This window comes from Corvus cornix, chromosome 20 (assembly GCF_000738735.6).
Source record: "Corvus cornix cornix isolate S_Up_H32 chromosome 20, ASM73873v5, whole genome shotgun sequence".
In the NCBI taxonomy this organism is placed as follows: Eukaryota; Metazoa; Chordata; class Aves; order Passeriformes; family Corvidae; genus Corvus; species Corvus cornix.
The window spans coordinates 5,970,301-5,990,981 of NC_046349.1; the positions used below are offsets into that span (position 1 = coordinate 5,970,301).

General features: G+C 45.7%; 2 protein-coding genes across 4 annotated transcripts; one reads left to right on the forward strand and one right to left on the reverse strand.

Moving 5' to 3' along the window:
* The first annotated feature begins 731 nt into the window (after positions 1-731).
* On the forward strand, positions 732-8,959 carry SERINC3 (serine incorporator 3). 2 transcript variants are annotated; one of them, XM_039563331.1, is made up of 10 exons: positions 732-835; positions 1,316-1,477; positions 1,931-2,124; positions 2,881-2,960; positions 3,692-3,829; positions 4,642-4,811; positions 5,541-5,631; positions 6,034-6,211; positions 7,022-7,249; positions 7,799-8,014. In XM_039563331.1, the coding sequence occupies exons 2-10, from the start codon at positions 1,442-1,444 to the stop codon at positions 7,998-8,000; spliced, it is 1,317 nt and encodes a 438-aa protein (XP_039419265.1). In that variant the 5' UTR covers positions 732-835; positions 1,316-1,441; the 3' UTR covers positions 8,001-8,014. The 2 variants fall into 2 exon arrangements, with proteins under 2 accessions (XP_039419265.1, XP_039419266.1); XM_039563332.1 differs by lacking the exon at positions 7,799-8,014 and adding an exon at positions 8,021-8,959 and having other exon boundaries at positions 733-835.
* A 314-nt stretch (positions 8,960-9,273) lies between these two features.
* On the reverse strand, positions 9,274-18,343 carry TTPAL (alpha tocopherol transfer protein like). 2 transcript variants are annotated; one of them, XM_039563330.1, is made up of 5 exons: positions 18,293-18,343; positions 16,698-17,149; positions 15,789-15,982; positions 13,900-14,010; positions 9,274-13,181 (listed from the first exon to the last, which is right to left on the reverse strand). In XM_039563330.1, exons 2-5 carry the CDS (start codon positions 17,134-17,136, stop codon positions 12,906-12,908), a joined length of 1,020 nt encoding a protein of 339 aa, XP_039419264.1. In that variant the 5' UTR covers positions 17,137-17,149; positions 18,293-18,343; the 3' UTR covers positions 9,274-12,905. The 2 variants fall into 2 exon arrangements, with proteins under 2 accessions (XP_039419264.1, XP_010395309.1); XM_010397007.4 differs by lacking the exon at positions 18,293-18,343 and adding an exon at positions 18,074-18,190.
* Positions 18,344-20,681: the final 2,338 nt, after the last annotated feature.

The following is a 20,681-nucleotide window of genomic DNA, read 5'->3' on the forward strand; positions in this document are numbered from 1 at the left end:
TACATGAAGCGGCAGGAGGATTCCCGCTCGCTTCCTGCGGCATCCCGGTTGTCGCGGTGCCGCCGGTTAGGGCAGCGGTGACGCGGCTGTAACTCGCACGTCCGTGACGCCTGTCACCGCACCGGGTCACGCCCCGCGGGGCCCGAGGGCTCAGCGTTACCGGGGCACGGGCCACGCCAGGGCGCCCTGCGGGCTGCCGGTGCCCAGAGGCGGGGAAACGCGGTGTGCTCTGTCACAGTGCCGCACGGGGCGGGGGCGGCTCGGTGCTGTCCCGGTGCCCTCCCGCTGCCATCCCGGTGCCGCCCCGGTGCCATCCCGCTGCCGCCCCGGTGCCCTCCCGCTGCCGCCCCGGTGCCATCCCGGTGCCCTCCCGCTGCCGCCCCGGTGCCCGCGTTGCACGGCAACGGCTGCGCGCGCCAAGGCACCGCCGAGCGCCCCCCGCAGGTGCGGCCCGGCTGCCGGGCTGCCAATCGGCCTCACTCATTGGCTGTCATGCTCTAGGAACCGCCCACCCGCTGACCCTTCAACCAATCAGCGTTCCCCCCTCCCTCGGCGAAGGCGGAAGAAGTGCTGATAAACAACATCGCCCCGCCCTGCGCCGACCTTCCCGCTCCTCCCCTTGGCGCGCGGCCGCATCGCGCCTTCTCATTGGCGGGCGGCCGCCTCCGAGCGTGCCGGTAGCCAATGAGCGGCGGCGGCGGCGGCTCCCGACAGCGCCCGCCTGGCGCCGCCCCGTAAGGCCGCGGGGTGTGGGCGGAAGCAGGGAGCGGGCGGCGGGGCGGCGGCGGCGGCGCCATGGGGGCCGTGCTGGGGGGTCTGTTCGCTGGCCAGCTGGGTGAGTGCGGGGCTCCCCTCCCACCCCAAACTTGCCTCTTCACACCCTGAACGTTCCCTTCCATCCTGAGGAGCGGGTCCGGCCCGGAACGGTGCCTCTGTTGGCGGCCCGGGTCGAGCCGGGAGCGAGTCAGCACTCTGAGTCCCGCGGGCGCAGTCGCGGTCCCGCCGGGGCGGCTTCAGCCTCGGGGAGCAGAGCGGTGCCCGGCAGGAGCCATCGGTGTCCTTCCCGGCGCCGCCTGGCCGGGGCAGGTCGCTGGCGGGCGGGGCCCGCCCTGGCTAGGCCCCAGGGGCAGCCCAGGCCGATAAACGCGGTTATCTCCGGGTGTTGTCAGTCAGAAACGCCGATTAGCGGCTTTATCTGTGCGGTCCAGAGTGGAGTGTCTCTAAAAGGAATTCGGGTTTTCCTCTCGGTGTCGCCTAACGCGCCGGTGTCAGCTGCGATGGGAATGCCCTTACTATTCCTGTCTCTGCCCTTCAGATTCCCTGTCTGTGCAGCGGTGCCTCGTGTTTACTGTGCCGATGTTGCCCCAACAGCAAGAATTCGACAGTGACACGTCTTATCTATGCTTTCCTCCTCCTTCTCAGTACCGTGCTTGCCTGCATTATGCTGGCACCAGGCATGGAAGAGCAGCTGAAAAAGGTATGGAGGGGAAAAACCTCTTTCTGACTGTTTTAAGTGCCATTGTTTGTACCAGTGACTATTGATTTTCTTTACTTGAAATGGATTTTGTGTGAGACACAAACACCCAAGTGTCCTTGTTCCCGAGTTAAGAGGCTGCATGTACTGAATGGTTTCTGGCTGAAACAGCAAATTCAGTGAATGTTCCTTTTTTAGTACGTGCCTGGTCTCTGAAGTCTGACCAGACATGGAGATGGTCAGTCGTTATCAGAGCCTGCTGCTGTGGTGTCTTAATCTTCCTGGGTGAGAAGTGTTGACATGGGGAAAGACAGTTGATAATAAGGTCTAAGCACAAAGTCTTTTGTTCTGTGATCTCCCAGAAGATTGTTGACTGAAAGCCTTGGCTGTTACAGACTTAAAGAATGTAATTGCAAAAGCAAATGTAAACTCACAATGAAATGTGTCTTTACCCAGATACCTGGATTTTGTGATGAGGGGCTTCACACTCAGATCCCCCACTTGGATGGGTTTGTCAGCTGTGATGTGTTTGTGGGGTACAGAGCTGTCTATCGTGTCAGCTTTGCCATGGCCATGTTCTTCTTCCTCCTCTCCCTGCTCATGATAGAAGTGAAAACCAGTAATGACCCGAGAGCCTCGATACACAATGGGTATGTGCGAGCCAGCTGGCTGCCTTTCCAGCTTGTTTCCTCCTTCCAGTTTCTCTGCTGAACACAGTGGAAATTCCTTTATGCATACATGGACAGCCTCAGGTTTCTTTTGGACCCAGTACTGAGTAGTGCTTTAGTCTCCTAGAAAGCTTCCTATTTAAGAAGATGTAAGGTGTTCAGTGTCCTGGTTGAGGGCATCACTCTGAGGTGGGGTAACCAAAAGGGCAGTGCTCTTTGTTTCCAGAGAGATGTCAGATTGCAGCTAGTTTATATCTCCAACCTTGTGCTGCCTCTGGCACTCAACTGGTTCATTCTCAAGGCCAGTCTGACTCAGCCAGCAGAAACTGGTTCCTGATTTCCAATTCCCTGATTGAACTGAATTAGTTCTGGGCTAGATGACTGAATCATCATAGAGTCATTTTAATTGGAAAGGGACCTTTGGAGAGCATAGAATCATAAAATTATAGAATGGTTTGGGTTGGAAGAGACCTTAAAGATCATCCACTTCCAACCCCCTGCCGTGGGGAGGGACACCTTCCGCTAGACCAAGTTGCTCAGAGCCCCATCCAGCCTGGCCTTGAATGCTTCCAGGGATGGGAAGTCCTCAATCTCCCCAGTCAACAGGATCATATGATCCAAAGCCTTGGTTGGAGCAGGACCAAGCTGCTTACAGGTCATGTAGCACATGGCTACTGTGTGTGAACTGACTGTGTGAAGAGTAGGACCAATAGTTATGATTTCTATCTTCTTTTAAAGGTTCTGGTTCTTCAAAATAGCTGCCATTGTGGCTATCATGGTTGGAGCATTTTATATCCCCGAAGGGCCTTTCACAAGAGGTACAGTTAATATTTGTCATGGAATTCTGACTTGAATAGGCTCAAACCTTTTCATAGATTATTATGGAAATAGTAAAAAAAAATAGTAAATTTTCATAGGCAATAGTGAAAGTTCTCTTGTAGAAGATGCAGTTTCTGCCCATCTTCTTTGGAGTGCCTTGGTTCATCCAGTATTTTGATGACCAGCTCAAATTATGGCAAGAAGAAATCCCTTTTCAACCACATACATTTTGGTTATTAATAATTTTCTACTTCATGGGACAGTCACTAAAGAGCTGAGTCTTCTAACACTAGACTGGGGCAACTCATGACACTGACCAGTGCTAAATACTTCCCTAGAGTCTCTGAAAAATCTGTGTGGGAAACTTCTACTGTCTGGCCGCATCACAGGAACTTGAAAGTGTTGCTGCCCCTCAGAGAAATGTGGCGTGATGGCACTTATGTACACAAAGATGCCACGTTAGATGTTGCCTTCATTCTGAAAACGTGTTGGGCTAAACGTTCCCATGCTCAGCTTGACCAGCATTGGCTGCATCCCTCAATAGCTGGGACTCCTTCCATGCTTTTGCAGGATTGAGGCCAAAGTGATTAACAGCATCTGCATTTCTAAATATGGTTTCAGTTTTTTTCATTATTTGTATGCAGTATAATTAGGAGCTTTCTTGTTTTTAAACTGAGGTAGCATGCACATGGGGAAAGCTAACCTTTTTTTTTCTTGCTCCCTTTTCTAGCTTGGTTTTGGATTGGTGTTTCTGGAGCCTTCTGTTTCATTCTTATCCAATTGGTTCTACTTGTGGATTTTGCTCACTCTTGGAATGAGAGCTGGGTGGAGAGAATGGAAGAGGGGAATTCTAAATGCTGGTATGCAGGTAGGAATCTTAACCTGTAAAGGGTTTGTTTGTACTGGCCAGTACCCTGCAGAATATCATTTACTGGTTTGCAGACATACCTAGAATTAAACTCCACAGTGTCCCTGAGTCACTGCTCTAAACACCTGAAATTTATAGCAATGTTTCCTTTTTCTTGTTCAATAAAATGCAAAATACTGTAGGCTTGTGAGTAGCACATTTGACAGTCCTAATGAACCACACTTGGCCTGGTTTGCAGGGCGTGTGCAGAGCTCGGAGCCTGGCTCTCTTCAAATGTGAGCTTTGCTCTGCACGTCCCCTCTGTGTCCCCAGGAGCTCAGCTGTGTCCATGGCAGTGGCTGCAGTACCACACCGAGCGTGCCTTGGTGCCTGCTCCCCAGCTGGTCACTAATTACAAAGTGCTAATTGTTGTGGTTCTTAGCTCATAACTAAGAATGCTGCAACAGCGTTTTGTAGCAGAGTGGAAACAAAAACGGGTGACCTCGAGCACAGGAATTCAGGGCAGATAAATGTCCATGAGAAGTGTGCAAAAAGCACTCTCTCATTATGACACTGTGGCCTGATACCAGTTAAACTAATTAAATTGCTGCTGGAAGGCAAGTCCTGTTCCCCTGATGGCAGCACTGGCCTTCCTCTGAGCTATGCTGCTTAGTGAGCACAAGCAGAAATTTAGCCATACATTAAAAAAATGCATTCTGCTAGTCTAGTTTTGTGACCCAGACTGCCAGGTGAGGGACTGTCTTGCAGTGTAAGCCACTTTAGATGTACTATTAAAACTATACGTGTAATGTAAAAAAGTTTTTTTCCTCCAGCTCTGTTGTCCTGTACAAGCTTGTTCTATGCCTTGTCCCTGGTTTTTGTTGTTCTCTTCTACGTTTTCTACACGAAGCCTGATGACTGCACTGAGAACAAGTTCTTCATCAGCTTTAACATGATCTTGTGCATTGCTGTCTCCATTGTTTCTATCCTTCCGAAAGTTCAGGTATGACTTTGCTCTGCTCTTTTCTTCTGACATACAAAGCAGGGAAGTGAGAAGGATGTAGTACCAGTTCAGTCAGACATAAAAACTTTAAAACTTGGCTATCATAGCTGTGCTAGTTAGGAACTTAAAACCAAAAAATCTTGGTCTGAAACTATTGTGCTGCATAGTGACACATTTTCTGAAGAGAGGCTTTTTTCATCTAACATGGTTTTGGACTTTGTTTCCATGTGGAGGACTGCTGGCATGCTTTTGGTGGTGAAGGCCCTGGGTTGAACAGAGAAATCTGTTAGGGAGTAGAAAATAGCTGGAGATTTATTTGCTTAATACTGTGGCTTTGAAATTAGGGGCAAGCTTGTTTAATGTAAGAGGAAAGTTGCATGTTACTCGATTCTGAACTGGTGTTGCTCAAATCCCATGCTAGATTCACATCTACAAAATTGTTTGAAAAGGTTGAGATTAACTCAGTAAGAGCCTGTAACTGAGTCTTGGGCACCAAAAAAATGTATTTGGTTTGCTTATTTTTTCTGTGTTTGAGTTGCTTTTTGCATAAATGATATAACTCTAAGGAGTTTCTTCCAATTTTTTGAACATAGAACAAAGCCCAATGCATTTCTAAAGCAATGGTTTTCATGCTAGTAATTGTTGCATCTGTGGCAGTGGGGTAAAACTATCCAACCCTAGGTAAAACTTGCCCTTTTGACCTTGGCTTGCTCTTCTCCTTTGGAACAGGAACATCAGCCTCGCTCGGGCCTCCTTCAGTCCTCTGTCATCACGCTCTACACCATGTACCTCACTTGGGCAGCCATGTCCAATGAGCCTGGTAAGCAACACGTGTCTTGAGTCACATATTTTGGTGTGCAAGCAGAAGCTGCTAATGGTTATTAGAGACCACCCTGTGGGAATTGCTGATCTATCCAGATCAAATCCAGTGAGGCTGAAAAGCTGACTTGACTGAAACCATCAAGCTGCCTCTTTACAGAACTAAACTGGAGTGTTTGTAAGGGGGGAAAAAAGAAAGTGTCAGGGCTTTCTGATGTTATTTATTTATTATACCTGTGTCTAGCTCACAGGCAGGAAAAATATTGCAGGCAATTTCTGCCTCTGGAGAATCGAAGAGATCAGCAGTTAAAGGGAATGAAAAATTGTGAGCTTACCTGTCATCTTTTCTTAGCTAAATGCTGGCAAAGCTCATCTCTCTAATCTCCCTTGAAATCCCTTTCAGAAAGAAACTGTAACCCAAGTTTGCTGAACATCATCACCCAGATAGCTGCACCCACAGCTGTTCCAGCCAATGCCACCGTCCCACCTGCCACTCCTGCTCCGCCCAAGTCCCTGCAGTGGTGGGATGCCCAGAGTGTTGTTGGACTGGTTATCTTTGTCCTTTGCCTCTTGTATTCCAGGTAGGAGCTGCACTGCTATCCAGTGATAAAGAATTGGGATTTCTCTGCCTCTTTTCTTTGATTTTGGGTCTAGTGCAAAATGTACCTGCATTTATTTGCATCCAGCTGCTGTCTCAGGCCCGAGGCCAAATGTGGCTCTGCTTCGTGGATGAGGATAAGCTTTATAAACCCAATCCAGATAACAGAACAACATGTGTTACGAGGTGATTAGAGGGATGGAGCACCTCTCCTGTGAGGAAAGGCTTGAGACAACTGGGTTTGTTTAGCCTGGAGAAAAGAAGGCTTTGGGGTGACCTACTTGTGGCCTTCCAGTGTCTGAAGGGAGCCTGCAAGGAACGTGGAGAGAGACTTTTACAAGGGCACGGATTAAAGCTGAAAGAGTAGGTTTAGATTAGATATTATGAAAAATTTCTTTACTGTGAGGGTGGTGAGGCACTGCAATGGCTGTCCAGAGCAGTTGTGGATGCTCCGTCCCTGGAAGTGTTCAAGGGCAGGCTGGATGGAGCTCTGAGCAGCTTGGTCTAGTGGAATGTGTCTCTGCCCACAGCAGGTGGGTTGGAACGAGATAATCTTTAGTGTCCTTTCCAAACCACACTTTTCTATGATCTGGGACTAGGAACGCTGTTTAATTAGGTTAACAGAAGCTCGGATGACAACAGTTTGAGGAATTTCCTTATGTTTCCAAACAGATTTTAAAAAATTTATTTGCTAGTCCCAGACATTCATTGTGATCCATTACTTGCTTATTAGCAAACATAGCTGACTGTAAAAGGAGTTTTTAACCGTGTCTCTCTTTGGGTTACATTGCAGCATCCGCTCTTCAAGTAACAGCCAGGTGAACAAGCTGACACTGTCTGGCAGTGACACTGCCATTCTGGAGGAGACCGTGGGGATAGGCAGCGGGGCTGCCGACGAGGGAGAAGTGCGCCGTGTCACGGACAATGAGAAGGACGGGGTCCAGTACAGCTACACCTTCTTCCTCTTCATGCTCTTCCTTGCTTCTCTTTACATCATGATGACACTCACAAACTGGTACAGGTAAGAGCCAGATGGGAAGTGATGGGTTCTATGTGCCAGTGTTTCTATGTGGATAGGAGACTCCTGCCCTGTGGGCTACTCCTGTCAGGCTGGTGAAGGTGCTGTCCCTATGCCAGTTGCATTAGAGTTGTGTCTTCTCGGTTTAGTGTTACTGAATTAACATGTAAGAAGGCAGTGCAGCACAGTCAGCAGCTGTGGTTCCAGGGCACTACTTCAGAGCAGAAAGTGTGGCTGCCATTCTTCAGTTGGATGAGTAGCAGGAGGGATACATGTGGAATTGGTTTCAGGTGGCCTCCTGAAGAGTTTGTTAAGAGGCCAACCTGCTGTCCCAGGCTCTTCATCCTGGGAAAAATGTGCAGGGACAGCCATACATGCTGCGTATCAGAGATGTGATTTCCTACATCTCTTGGAAACGCTTGGACATGCCCTCTGCTGCGTCAGCTTAAAAGCCACTGCTCCCAGGACATTATATAAATTAGCAAATACACTTAGAGATCAGCAGCCACCAGGAGTCTATTGCACAGCTCATGCAAATCCTTCCTTCAACAGCAGCACATCAGCATGGGCAAGCCGGCTTGAAAACTGTGTCCCAAGAACAACAGCCTGTGAAGGAGCCACAGGAAACTGCTGGTTTAGTTGTTTATGTTCTCAGAAAGGGTCTTGCATTGGAGTGTCCCAAAGGATTGCCCTCACTTCAGATTCATATGAGAGGTACCAAGGAACAGTGGGAGGTGCTTTCTGTGTTTACTAATGGACTTCCTTACTTTTTAGCCCTGATGCAGATTTCAAAACCATGACAAGTAAGTGGCCGGCCGTGTGGGTGAAGATAACCTCCAGCTGGGTTTGTCTGCTTCTCTATCTTTGGACCTTAGTGGCTCCTCTTGTCCTTACTAATAGAGACTTCAGTTAAGTTCCTGCACCTGTCTGAGCTTACGAAAGTGGGCAACTCTTTGCTGAAAGCCAAAATGTTCATTTACTGCTTTAGTTACTGTTTCTTATGTTGGTATTAAAATGCAGTTGGATAGAAAGTTACATATTGTATAATGCTTGATGCAGCATCAGAATTATCAGTTATCTTTCTATTTTAACCTTTACCAGGGTTATTATTGCATTTTTAAAATTCACTACAGCTGTGCTGTCAAAGCACAAAAGAAATTATCTGTTCTGTCCAATAGCCACAACCTTCTATTGAATAGAAGTTAACATTTAGTTAAATATGAAGTAATATATTTTAAAGAACAGTTATAATCAGCATAATGCACTACTATGCTAATGCTTCAGTTTCTGGAAGTGTAAGCCATGCTGCTTGATTTCTACATTCCACTGCAAAAGTTTATTTACAGGAAAAGTTTATTTAAATTACTTTATGTTGTGGCAAAAAAAGCACCCTTATTCCTCACCAGAAAGATCTCTGAAGTTGAAAAACTAGTTAACTCTTAATTCTTTTTTAAGACAAACTTGCCTTTTTTAAGAGGCAATTTCTATGGTAACTTCTTTTTTAGGATGTTTGCCAAATAGAGGGGTAAGTGTATGAATAGCTTAATCAACTTTATGATTATGTTGGAAAAATTGAGCTTATTGACTGGTTGATTTCACTTGTCCAATGTGCTTAATAAAAGTAACATACATGGAATTATTATTACTATTATTATTGGCTCTAAGGCATTTGCACTGTAAAGTCATTTGAATAAAGCAGACTAACTACTGAAACTGGCCCAGCTCTGTTGAAGTGTTAAGAAACAGCAGTTATTTCAGCTGCTGCAGTGTCCACCTGGATGTGACTGGGTGTTTTCTCCATGCAGTAAATACCAAGTGACATATTTCTTTTGAAACAAACAGTATCTGACTGTCAAAGCCTGTTCCTTGAAGTTGCTCAACTTTGGTTCTCTAGGAGAAAGCAACACCTTTTGCTAAGGCAGTGCTGTGGTGATTATGTGTAGTAGCAACTGTGTGTAAATGTGGAACTTGTGTGTTGTTTTTGAGGTGAACAGTAAAATATCCCAACGTGACACAAGACAAACGTATTGAAAATATCAAATGAGCAGCTGTTACAATGTGTTTAATCACCCAGTCATGCATCATAAAATTACACATTTTTGATGACTTCATTTTATAAAATGCAATATAAAAATAAATTTTTCAAAATAAGATGTACACTTAACCACCCAACACCTCTAGGCCCACATATAACAGAAGGCAAAATTAATATTTGAATAACACGATGAGTAACTCATGCCAAAATGAGATTTAACAAAAACAACAGTTCAGCCAGTTCCTGAAAATACCTCAGGGCTTGTAACACCCATTTGCAAGAGTATAAATTCAAGTACTTTTATGTACAGTTTGCAGCTACCTTTTGTGCCCCCTAATGCCAATTCAGTTCAAGTATCGTTCCTTATGATGTGTTGGATTTGGCAGGGATGGCTCATGTACTGGGAAAAGCATATAACCTTGGAAAACAAAGTTATTTCAAGTGGGAAGAAGAAACAAAAGTGGTTGTTGTGCTGTAAAAAAACCCAAACAGCCCCCAAGCAAAAAACCAACCCCATCATGTAAGCTTTTCCTAGCTATTCTCTTAACTTGCAGATAAGGAGGTGCTCTACTTGACAGAAATGTTTATTTTCCAAATGCTCACATGAGAAATTCTGGGAACAAACTGATTTCTTTGCTACTAAGTACTAAAGCTCAAAGAACATTCTCAGCTCTGTAGCCAGGACACCATAAGCCAGAGCTGTGCTTTCTGTAAGACCTGCCAAGCACTGGTTAGAGATACTTCAGGGTTAGAGACACAGCTCAGCAAAGCTGCAACTCCTGGCTGAGTTCTAAAGCCAAAAGGAACAGCAAATTACGAATAAGAGATTCCTGGTAAAGCCTGGCTTAATTTAGCATCCTGACATCCACTGCCAGCTTTAAGAAAAAGAGGTTCTGGAGGCACAAGACTGGCACTTTTCAGCACTGGCAACTGTGGTGGTTTAACCCCAGCCAGCACTGTGACTGCTCGCTCACACAGTGCCACACCGACTCCAGTGAAGAAAATTCTACCCCAGCCAAACCCAGCACAATGATATAGCCTCATTTATTATGTTTAAATCATATTCTTTATTCTTAGTGAGCAGAGGAAAGAAGAGGGTGAGGTGGATCTAGTCTGCCTACTATTTAAGGCATGCAAGAGAATATAAAAGCCTGAAAAAAGGGAGTTTTGTAGAGGTTCCTCAGCCATCTGCTGAACACCACTAGATTTAGTTGTCTTTGAAGGACACTAAATTGAATTTTGAACATCCAACCTCCCTCTCTAGTAGTTACATAAGGGGATGAAAGTAGCTGTTCCTACAGTTAATATACCCCCACTTGCAACCCTGCAGCACAATTAAGGAAAGACTATCAGGCCTTCATCTTTAGGTAAAATGTCCATTCTGTCTTTTTTAGTTGTACATTGTGACTGGAATTAAGAGGCACTAAAACAACAGAAGCACCACTCTCTCTGTTCTAGCAGTTCAGCAGTGTGGGCAGCCACTTATCTGTCCAAGTCCTGGTGCTGTGTGCTACTGGCTTCTAGGTGGCAAAAAACTGAATTAATTTCTGCAAAACACCGAGCATATTCTGGCCACAAAGGAGGAGCTGCCTAGCAGTACTCTTACCTTATTTTTAGTGGAGGAAAATGGTAGCTTGTTTTTTCCCTGCACTAAAGGTAATAGCTATCAAAGAGGAGTTACAATTGACTTCTAAAGGTAAGAAAAATGAGATGCTTTCACTGAGGAAAATTAATCTCTTCCCACCTTTAATCTACAACTGTCCATGTGATGAGTTTTCTCCTCCTACAGATTCTGAACTGCCACCCAGAAAAGAAAAAAGCTGCATGGTTTTACCCTCTTTCAGAACCCAGTCTCTTTTTATAATGTCAGGATGACAGGTATGGCATTTGCCACCCCTTAGTTCCAGGATGAGGTCTGCTGCCAGGTCAGGAAGTTGTTAGAGTGGTAGAGGAGTCTCCTTTTGGCAGTGCAGTCATGCTGCAAGGGGACTGGGAGGAAGAAAGACATTCAAAACAGAGTTTGGCACTTTGAAAAATGAATGTCTGAGATCCTCAAGATAATTTAGTTTTATATTTACAGAAACGTAACTGGTGCCTATAATCACAGTTGGCACTAAATCAAGATTTCATCCAGAGAAAGTGCTCTAGTGATAAGTTCCCAATTAGAAGGGATGTTCTTTTCCACCAAATAGTGAATTATTTCATCTTGAAGTAACAGACTGTGCTTTCCTCATCCTAGTGAGGTTTCCCATCTCCACACCATTATAGTGCAGAAAAACGTGTGCAAAGAGTGTGCTGAGAGTTAAGTTCTAATTCAAGACCATTAAACAAAATTAACTTGGGGAGTGGGAACAGCTTATTTAGACACAGGTATCTTACCCTGGTTTGACATCAATGTTAGTTCTGTCTCTAGACAAAGACCTAGAAGCACAGGGATACAAATTATGGGTAAATATCACAGAGATGATTCAAGTCTTAACTTCATACAGGAACATGACAACCAAAGACAAAAGAGGTCAACAAAGTCAAAAACCAAGTTGTAACATTTCACAAAAGAGCTGACAAGCACGGTGAACAAAATGCTACAATATCAGGAAATTTAAGAATGTGCTTTTTAAAAGCCTGTCTGCATTTGGTTTCACAGACATAGAACTCAAATTCAGCCCGAAGTAACAAGCTAAAGCAGCACCTTGCTGTCTTACATGAAGTATTGCCTTCTATACATCACATGCCAACTGCTACAAAACCTCCTCACAAATCCTGGGTATGAGGTACTTACTCAATTCCTTATCTCAATCAGAAAAGAACTGTCAATGTGGGAAGGTAGCTAACACAGCTTGCTTTTATTTGGTCCTAAACCTCATTATTTGAAGCTGTTGTCCAATCAAAAGCTTTAGTAAATGATCTGAAAAACTTCCTGTTTTCTGAAAATGAAGATTGCATCTGCTGTATAAACCTTGGTATAGATATTATGGTAGTTAATCCATCAGTCACAGTTCTTCCAACTGTGAGGAAGTTTTAAGAGATGATCTCCAAACAGGTATTCACGAGTAAATTTTGTTCTGTATTAATTTGAGACAAATGTTCACTGAGATATTTCAGAAACACCAACTCACAATCTGAACCACGTGACAGAGGACAGGCCAAGTTAGACTTTCATGGTTTTAAGCAATCTTCACTAAAGAATTATATTTTGCAGGGTTCAAAAGCCATTTTCTTGTCTTGGATTACTGGCATTTGCAGAAGGGGAAGGGACCAAATGATCACAAAGCTCATAAATCATCCTCACTTTTCACCTGTGTGGGGCGGAGACAAGAAACTGTCAAGCTTACCTATCTGCAATAATTTTTTCCCTTTATCATTAGAAAGAAGAAGCCAGTTTGCATCATTCACACAGAGGTTGATGAGCCTCAAGTCTTCTACATAACTTGTGCTCTTTGCTTTTACCCTCCCTGAACTCTGCCCTGCCCCCATTGTGCCCTCTCCAGCTTCCTTTGGTTCTACAGTGTAAAGTGCCTCAGCAGTCTGTCCCTAAACTGCAGGTTTAGGAGTAAGGCAGAGTTCACAACATCACCTATCAGAGCAGATCTTAACTGTGCTGGAAAACCTCCCTCCAGTGGTTTGTTAGTAACAGTAATAGAGCTGAGGTTTCATCCCTCGCAGGGAATCATCACACTGCTTTTCATCAGCATCTCCACTCACTAGCAGGTCGTGGGGAGAGCTGTCACACTGGAGCACCAGCTCTGAGAAATCATGCAGGAAGTCCTCTTCAGAGGCCAGCAGCAGCTCATTCCAGGCAGAGATGTCCAGCTTGCCTGCAGTACCACCGTACTCTTCAGGAAGGATCACTGGAGGAATGTTTTGGTGAAGGGAATTCAGATCACAGCCATGAAGAAAAAACTGAAGAAGAAAGCAAAAGAGCTTTAAAAGTGCACATCAAACACTTCACAGCAAATTGCTGGAACAGTCAGCCTACAAGCTTATTTTGAGCTAAAGAACAAATTTTAGGAGTGATGTGTTTATGGGCAAGTGGCAGCACAGAGCAGTCGGCAGGTGCAGTCAGACACACCAGTGAGAGAAGCCCTGAGACAATCCACACCTAGTGCAGACTAAATCCCAGCAAGAGAGACTTGACATGTGCCTGGGCTGAGGTTCCAAATTCAGTTCATCCCCAAGATCACTCATGGGGTTGAAAGTACTTATCCTTGTGGGAAAAAAAAAAAATCATCCTTGGCAACCACAGTCCTGTGGAGAGGATACTTGTGCCACACAGGACCCTCGCATAAGGGAAAAGAGCAAGGAAGGGGCAACACAGTTTTCCTTTGGCAGCACCTCATAAACAAAGTGCTACTGGCCCAAATGTCCTGGATAATGTCCTGGATACAGAGCACATGTACTAAAATTCCATATTAATATTATGACAATATTGAATTCCTCAAAGTTTCTGTCTCACAGAGAATTTTCCCAATATGTATATTTTTAAAATTTAAAGCAGAAAGTAAAATGGCACCAACATTTTTCTAGCTGTCAAGTATTATAATTTCTTTTTCTTTTTTACTTAATGGTGGCCAAACAAGGAACTTACAAACATTAATATTAAAATCACACAAATCCTTACCCTGTTTGCGATCTTTTCCTTCAGAAAAGGCTTGATGATTGCAAAAATACCTTTGAATATACGAGGCTCATTTATTATGTTAACAGCCTTTATTCGAATGGGGAATCCATCCTGAAGGGTAAAGAAGATTTTTATAATGCAGTTTAAAAAACATCTTTCTCTTTTTAAAATTTCCTGAGACTGATTGCCAGCACACAACTTTAATCTGAGGTACCAACATAAACCAGTACAACAACAGAAATTCAACTTGTTATAGAGAGCAGTCCTAGGATGACATCTGTGAGCATAAAAACAAGGTCAAGGGACAAGAAAACCCTCCATCAAAAAATACACTGCTGTCAGTAGATCCTAATTTCTAATATTGATATTTATCTGCCTTGACAAATACACATAGATAATCCCTGTCCTTTGGGTATTCCCAGCTCTGATGAGGATGCAGTAATAAAGTGATGTCTGCAGTTCCTGAGGAGTCCATCACACTCAGTGCCAGAGCAGGCTGCTTCTAACAGTGTGTCCAGCAACTAGATTTGGTGCCCAACATATTCTAAAAAGTGTTTTTATGCAAAGAAGGAACCTAATATTGCTAGGACACACAGTTTCCCATAAAGGACAGTTTAAAACAGCAGCTAATTATGGGATTTCTGCTGCAGAAATTTATTTGCAGAAATATTTTTCAAGGGCAAAAGCTCATGATCAACAATTAAGGACTCAGTGAAGTTTCTTTCCCTCTAACCAGCTCTACATATACAAATCAGCCAGTGCTTGGAGTGAAAAGCACACAACAGGCACAGCTGGAGTATTTTTCTCCATAGGAACGTCAGTGAATTAGCTCATCTTTACAGGAGCTGCAGCTCAGCAAGGTTGATGCAACACATTTCTATTCCACCATACCTTTATGTCCTTCCCCAAGTCCAGCTATTGTTTTGTGAATATCTTCCAGTAGGAACAGCAGGACTCTCATGGCATTATTCGTACAAATTAAATATGGGCTTACAGTTAAATGACACATTTAGATCATAATGTAAAGGAGCGAGTTCCTATAAAGGCATTCCTTAACTCACCAGTCTCATTTCCATACACTCCCCTGATTCACCCTATCTTCCCTGATCCCCCCATGGATACAAAAAAGGACATAACCAGCTCAGGCCAGAACAAAAGTAATGATGGAATGAACCCATTCAAGAGAAGTTTTCTCATCTCATTCCTCCAGACTGTACCAACATCAAGTGAAATCATCAAACCTTCCTGCCATTTTGGCCAGGCTACTCCTCAGTCCTTTCCCCTTCCTGTTTTGTCCAGCTTCACTGTGTTTACACCCTTGCTCTAACTTGCTCTCCACCACTTTCCTTCCACACATCCAGGCAGAGATGCTTTTCATTACTGTCTCTTTTGCTGCCCCTGTGCTAAAGAAGCCTCTGCTTTCAGGGCATGGATGGAAATCCTTCCTCAAATCACACCCATTCAAAAGTCCTCTTAAAATTTTTGCAGCAGCACTTGAGCTGGAACCTGCACTTGCCCCATGGTTAGCTCCATCTCAGCTGACAGGAACCATTTAAATACCAGGCCATTTCCTGACTGTCTCCTCTCTAACTGTAATTCTCTGCTGTCTTTCTTCCTTCCCACTACCTAGCAGAACTGCTTTTGTCTGTTCCAACTCGAAGTTTGCATTTCTAATGCAAATTAAGTTTTAGGGATGCAAAAGTCAAAAAAAGGGGCAAGTGAGGTAAGCTGGCTTTAAGGGTGTGAGAAACTGGTTGGGCAGAGACATGGTTAACTCTGCTAGTGAAAGCCAAGATGATGAAGTTTGTGGTGACATAGTCAAGAACTCTACACACAGAAGCAATCATTTACAATGCACAAGTGTATTTTCCCACCAGTTCAGGTCTTACCTGAAGAATTCCAATCACTTTTTTGGCTACAAAAGGACCAAAATGAGACGCCTTAGATAAGCTGACTCCTTTGTAGTCTGCCAGGATTACAATTCCATTCACCTGGGTCTCTTCGGACTGAATGAGTTTTTCTAAGGTTAAGTATATGGCACGAATGTTCTCAGTAATCGGATAATTACTGGGTGTCCATCTGTCTGAGGTTACAAGACAGGGATGGTAAGTCGGAGAGTGAAGATAAGCTAACAATACACATTCCAAAAAACTGATTTTCTGTTTTCCTGGACTCAAAAGTTAGTCTTTATAGCCACAGTTCTAGTTCAGAGCAGCCTTTCTTAAGCAAGAGGAAAATGGCAACTCGTGTTCACTTCAGGGAGCAAAGGCAATGGTTTTAAGAACCCAATGTTCTCCAGCCAGCACAGCTCATTAAAAGCAGTTTCAGCTCAGAAAGAAGGCAGGTAAATGGAAAAGAGGAGAATGAATGAAAACAAATTTACAGCAAGCCTGGCAGCACCAAAAGCACATGAAAGACTCTGATTATTTACACAGGAGTCAGAGCTATAGGCTCCTCTCTCCGCTTACTGTAAAAACAAATTATGAGTTTCTAAGGGTAGGCCAGCAGCCTTGTTTCAATTTGAGTTACTGCGTATTAATTTTTCTTGAATTGCCTAACATTTCATCGACCTCACTGCATTTTCATTTTGCCATGACTGCACTTATTGCTGACAGAGGAAAAGGAACTGGAATAATGCTGGCTAAGGACCAGCGTGTCCCTTCCCAAGATAGCTTTTCAAATTTGAGAGAGCCCACACACTCTGTGCAAGTCACCACTGTTCACAGGAGAGCAGGGAGCAGGCTTTTGGCCCAGACACACCTCGAGGACGGGGAACAGAGACACTCAGGACTGAGTACCTGGGCGGATGCAGACAACGTGGCGTCCCTGCGGGTCCCGGTGAGGCAGCACAGTGACAAAGCCTGACTCCAGGACAGGCTTTATTGCAGATGGCTTCAGGTTACTGAACACCTCTGGCCAGGTCCTCCTGCAGGTGTGGTAGTTCACCAGGAGCTGAAGCGCTCGATCGTAATCAAACTTCCTGGCTCGGAGGAACCTTAGCAAAAAAGCATCGTCCAGGCACGTACCCAGGGAAGGATAGTCCTTGCACACCATATCTCGGAGTGCCTGCACATCACGGAGCCTCCATTCAGGCTTCTCCTGGAGCTCCTCCCGGGCTTTGGTAACGAGATCAGGAGACAGGGTACAAACGTACTTTGGCCGGTCTGGCAGGAGCTCATTGTCCGATGGAGACCCCGCTGACGGACTTGTCCTGGTGCAGTCACTGTCTCCTGACATAATGCAGAGGAATCTGTCAAAAAACAAGTGTTGCACGTGACAAACAAACACACAGGCTTGCAACCACATTGATTATTTGCTATTTATTATGTTCTGTATCCCTCTGTCTCCTAACTAAAGATGTTGCCTTTCCAAGAACCAGCGCTACAGTCACACACCATTCATTTTAATTTGCTACCAGGATTAGAAAGTCCAAGTTACTCTAATCTCTTTATCCTACCTACCAGGTAGAAAGCTGCCTTGGATGAAGCCTAACCAAATAAACTTAAAGTACAGAATTACACAGCTTCATTGCAAAACACAGAATTTAATTTGCCTTAACGGTTATTTCCTACGCCCAGTTGGAAACTAAAGTAAAGCCAACATCCCAGTTTGGCAGGATTCTCACATTTGGTCGAGTTACACCCTCTTCTGAGAGGCTCCCTCATCTAAGCCCAGACAGCCAGGAGATTTCCTTAACTTCTCTAGCAAACACATGCACTTCCCAGCACCTCTACCCAGGTGAATGTTTTGAGCAATTCAGGAGCAGCATTCAGGAATACACGAAATGCCTGCAGTGCACAGACTGGATGAGCAAGTAAGAAAATTGCAGACTCTTCTGCCAGCACTGCATGGGTATTGAAGCTGGCTTAATCTAGCGTTAACTTTTCAGTGTGAGGCCTATATGTCTGACCCGGGAGCTGAAATTCCAAATGCAGTCACAAGTGGATAGAGATGAGTGAAAAATTAGAAAATGCCATGATTCCTGTAGCTGGACCTGGCAGGGGAACATGGCTTTATTTTGCTGAGCTGTTCGCATTCAGAATCACTCACAGCACACCACACCGCTCCTGGCTGTCACGCAGGAACCGCCCGCCACAGGGACACACTTGTCACCCACACCCGCCTTCCTCCTGCACCGACAGACCTCTCTCTCAACGCCGCGCTCGCACCTCACCTTCCCCAGGCTGCTCGGGATGGGCCCCGCGACCGCTCACGGGGACGCGTTTCACGCGGTTACAGCCTGGGCTGGGCAGCACCCAGCCCCGAGCGCCCGAGGAGCGTGCGGTGCGGTGCGGTGCGGTGCGGCCAGACCCCGCATAGGGCCAGACCCCGCATAGCCCCGGCCCCCTCAGCCCCGGCCCCTCAGCCCCGGGCCGCAGCCGCCCAGCCCGACCGGAGCTCCCGCGGAGCAGCCGCGTCCCGGCCCCGCCGCCCGGAACGGCCCGGCCGGCGGAAGTGACGGGCCCGCCGCGCCTGCGCCATGGCCCCGGGGCGGCACCGGGGCGGGCCGCGGGCCTCGGGAGAGCCGCGGGCCTCGGGAGAGCCGCGGGCCTCGGGAGAGCCGCGGGCCCGGGCCGGTGCGGTTCGGCCTTGGGTCCGAAGGCAGGGGGTTCCTACCCCTCTGTCATCCGCCCCGTGCAGCGACAGGGAGCCACAGGGCCGCTTCTTGGAGGGACAGCTGTCCTTCTGTTACCCCTCATGCTCTGTGACAACGGCAGGGCACTGCCTCCTGCCGTGAGCCACGAAGGCAGAGTTTTATATACGTACATATACACATACACATCTGTACACACATCTATACATATAAATATATACACGCATATATATACACACGTCTATACACATATATAGAGACAAATAATACATATATTTTATAAAATACGTACATTTTATAAAATACATTTTATATTTTGCATTTATAAAATGAATTTTATATGTACAGAATGTATTATACGTGAAATATATTTTTATTATGGATGTATTATATCTGTGTATATATATCTGTGTATATATGGAGATATATACATATGTATGTACACATGTATATATGTATGTTATGTGCGTATATAATATATAATATTGCTATGTAATACATGTAACTATATAGCATACAGCATATGTACTTACCTATATATAATCAATAGATTATATACTATTTATATATAATATATAATCACATATTATATAAAAATGCATTATATATATATATATATATATATATTAAAACCTACACATCATATATATTTTATATATACATGCATCCCAGGGCCTCTTCCAGTCAAAGCAGAGCCTTTGTCCCCCGTTGTGGCCAAGCCGGTACCTGAGAGACAGCAGCGACCTGAAGAGAGGAGAAAGGCAGCCGAGAACGGGGCCACAGCACCATCTGCGGGCCCGGGAGCCTCTCCCTGCCAGCCAGAGCCGATGTGGGATCGCTGACCAGAGCTAGGGCAGCCTCACAGCAGGATCCAGGCAAGCACAGCTGGATGGAAGCGGGGCCAGAGAAACGTCCCGGCTGTGTCCTGGATTTAAACGACAACAGAAGGACTAAATGTTAGTAAAGGGAGATTTTTGGGGTAGTTTGGCTTTGGTTTGGTTTTTGACAGGACAGAAAACCGTCTTATCCCACAGGAGGTCAGGTGGTGATGCCTGACCTCTCTGCGTGAAAGTTGTAATAAAACAGATGGTCGCTCCCAGGTTTGCTGCATTAGAAAGGGGTTCACCAGGGAGTGCTGGGGAGGGGGAAATGGCACGCTTCACCCCACAGATCAAGGGACGCAGCGTTAGATTGCAAACGCCTCAGCATCCTGCAAGAAGAGACCGTCCCTAGAGCGCGGTCGTTTCTGCTCTTCTCTCTCGGCTGTAACCCGTGTTTTCAGCCAGGAGAGGGAGTCAAAGATAGCTGGACAAAGAGTGGGAATCCGAGGAACGTGCAGTGGGAATCCCAGGAACGTGCAGTGGGAATCCCAGGAACCTGCAGTGGGAATCAAGGCCCTTCTGCAGCATACAAGATTCAACTCTGATTTATTTCTCTGCCAAGGGTTCATCCTTCCAAAGTAGGCAATTTTTCAGTGACACTGTGCCTGGCAAGAGATATGCCAATATGGAAACAAATGGAGCGTGTCACTGGTATTCACCTGCAGAGAGGTGTTCCAGGGAAGGGGAACACTTTCATTCAAGCTTGTGCTCATGGTCAAGCCCAGACCTGGGTGCGACCTGGCAAACTGGTGCCTCAAGCTGGATCTGAGTGAATTGGATGTGTTTGTGATGTTGCTCCATGCCCTTTCCAGTAGATTTGTGGCATAAATGAGGTTGGAAGGGACCTCAGGAGGACAAGAGATTTTGCATTGCTCCCATTTCCATTCATACAGCTCCCAGACACAGAAATCTGCAGCACAAGTGTGACAGAAGCAGCCAGGTGGGACCTGGGGTCCCACGGCAGAATTAAGAGCCTGAATCTGGCAGCTACAGACATAGCTTGGGGAGAGGACGAGGGGTGTGCTGTGGAGATGGATCTATGGCCTCACAGCTGAAGGGATGACAGTTTCCTGAATCACCTGATCCAGCTAATTGCTGACCTGAGAAAAGGCTTCAAAACACCAAACAGCTGGGAAATACTGGAGCTGCAAGCAGGAATTTATGCTAAAGGTTGCAAAATCTACTTGGAATTTGCACCTCTCAAACAAGGGAGGAAAATTTAGCAGGGAGGTGACAGTTCCAGTCCTGACTGGTTAATGGCTGCTGCAGCAGGGTGTTAGGAGTGAGCAGGGATGTTTGAAAGGAGT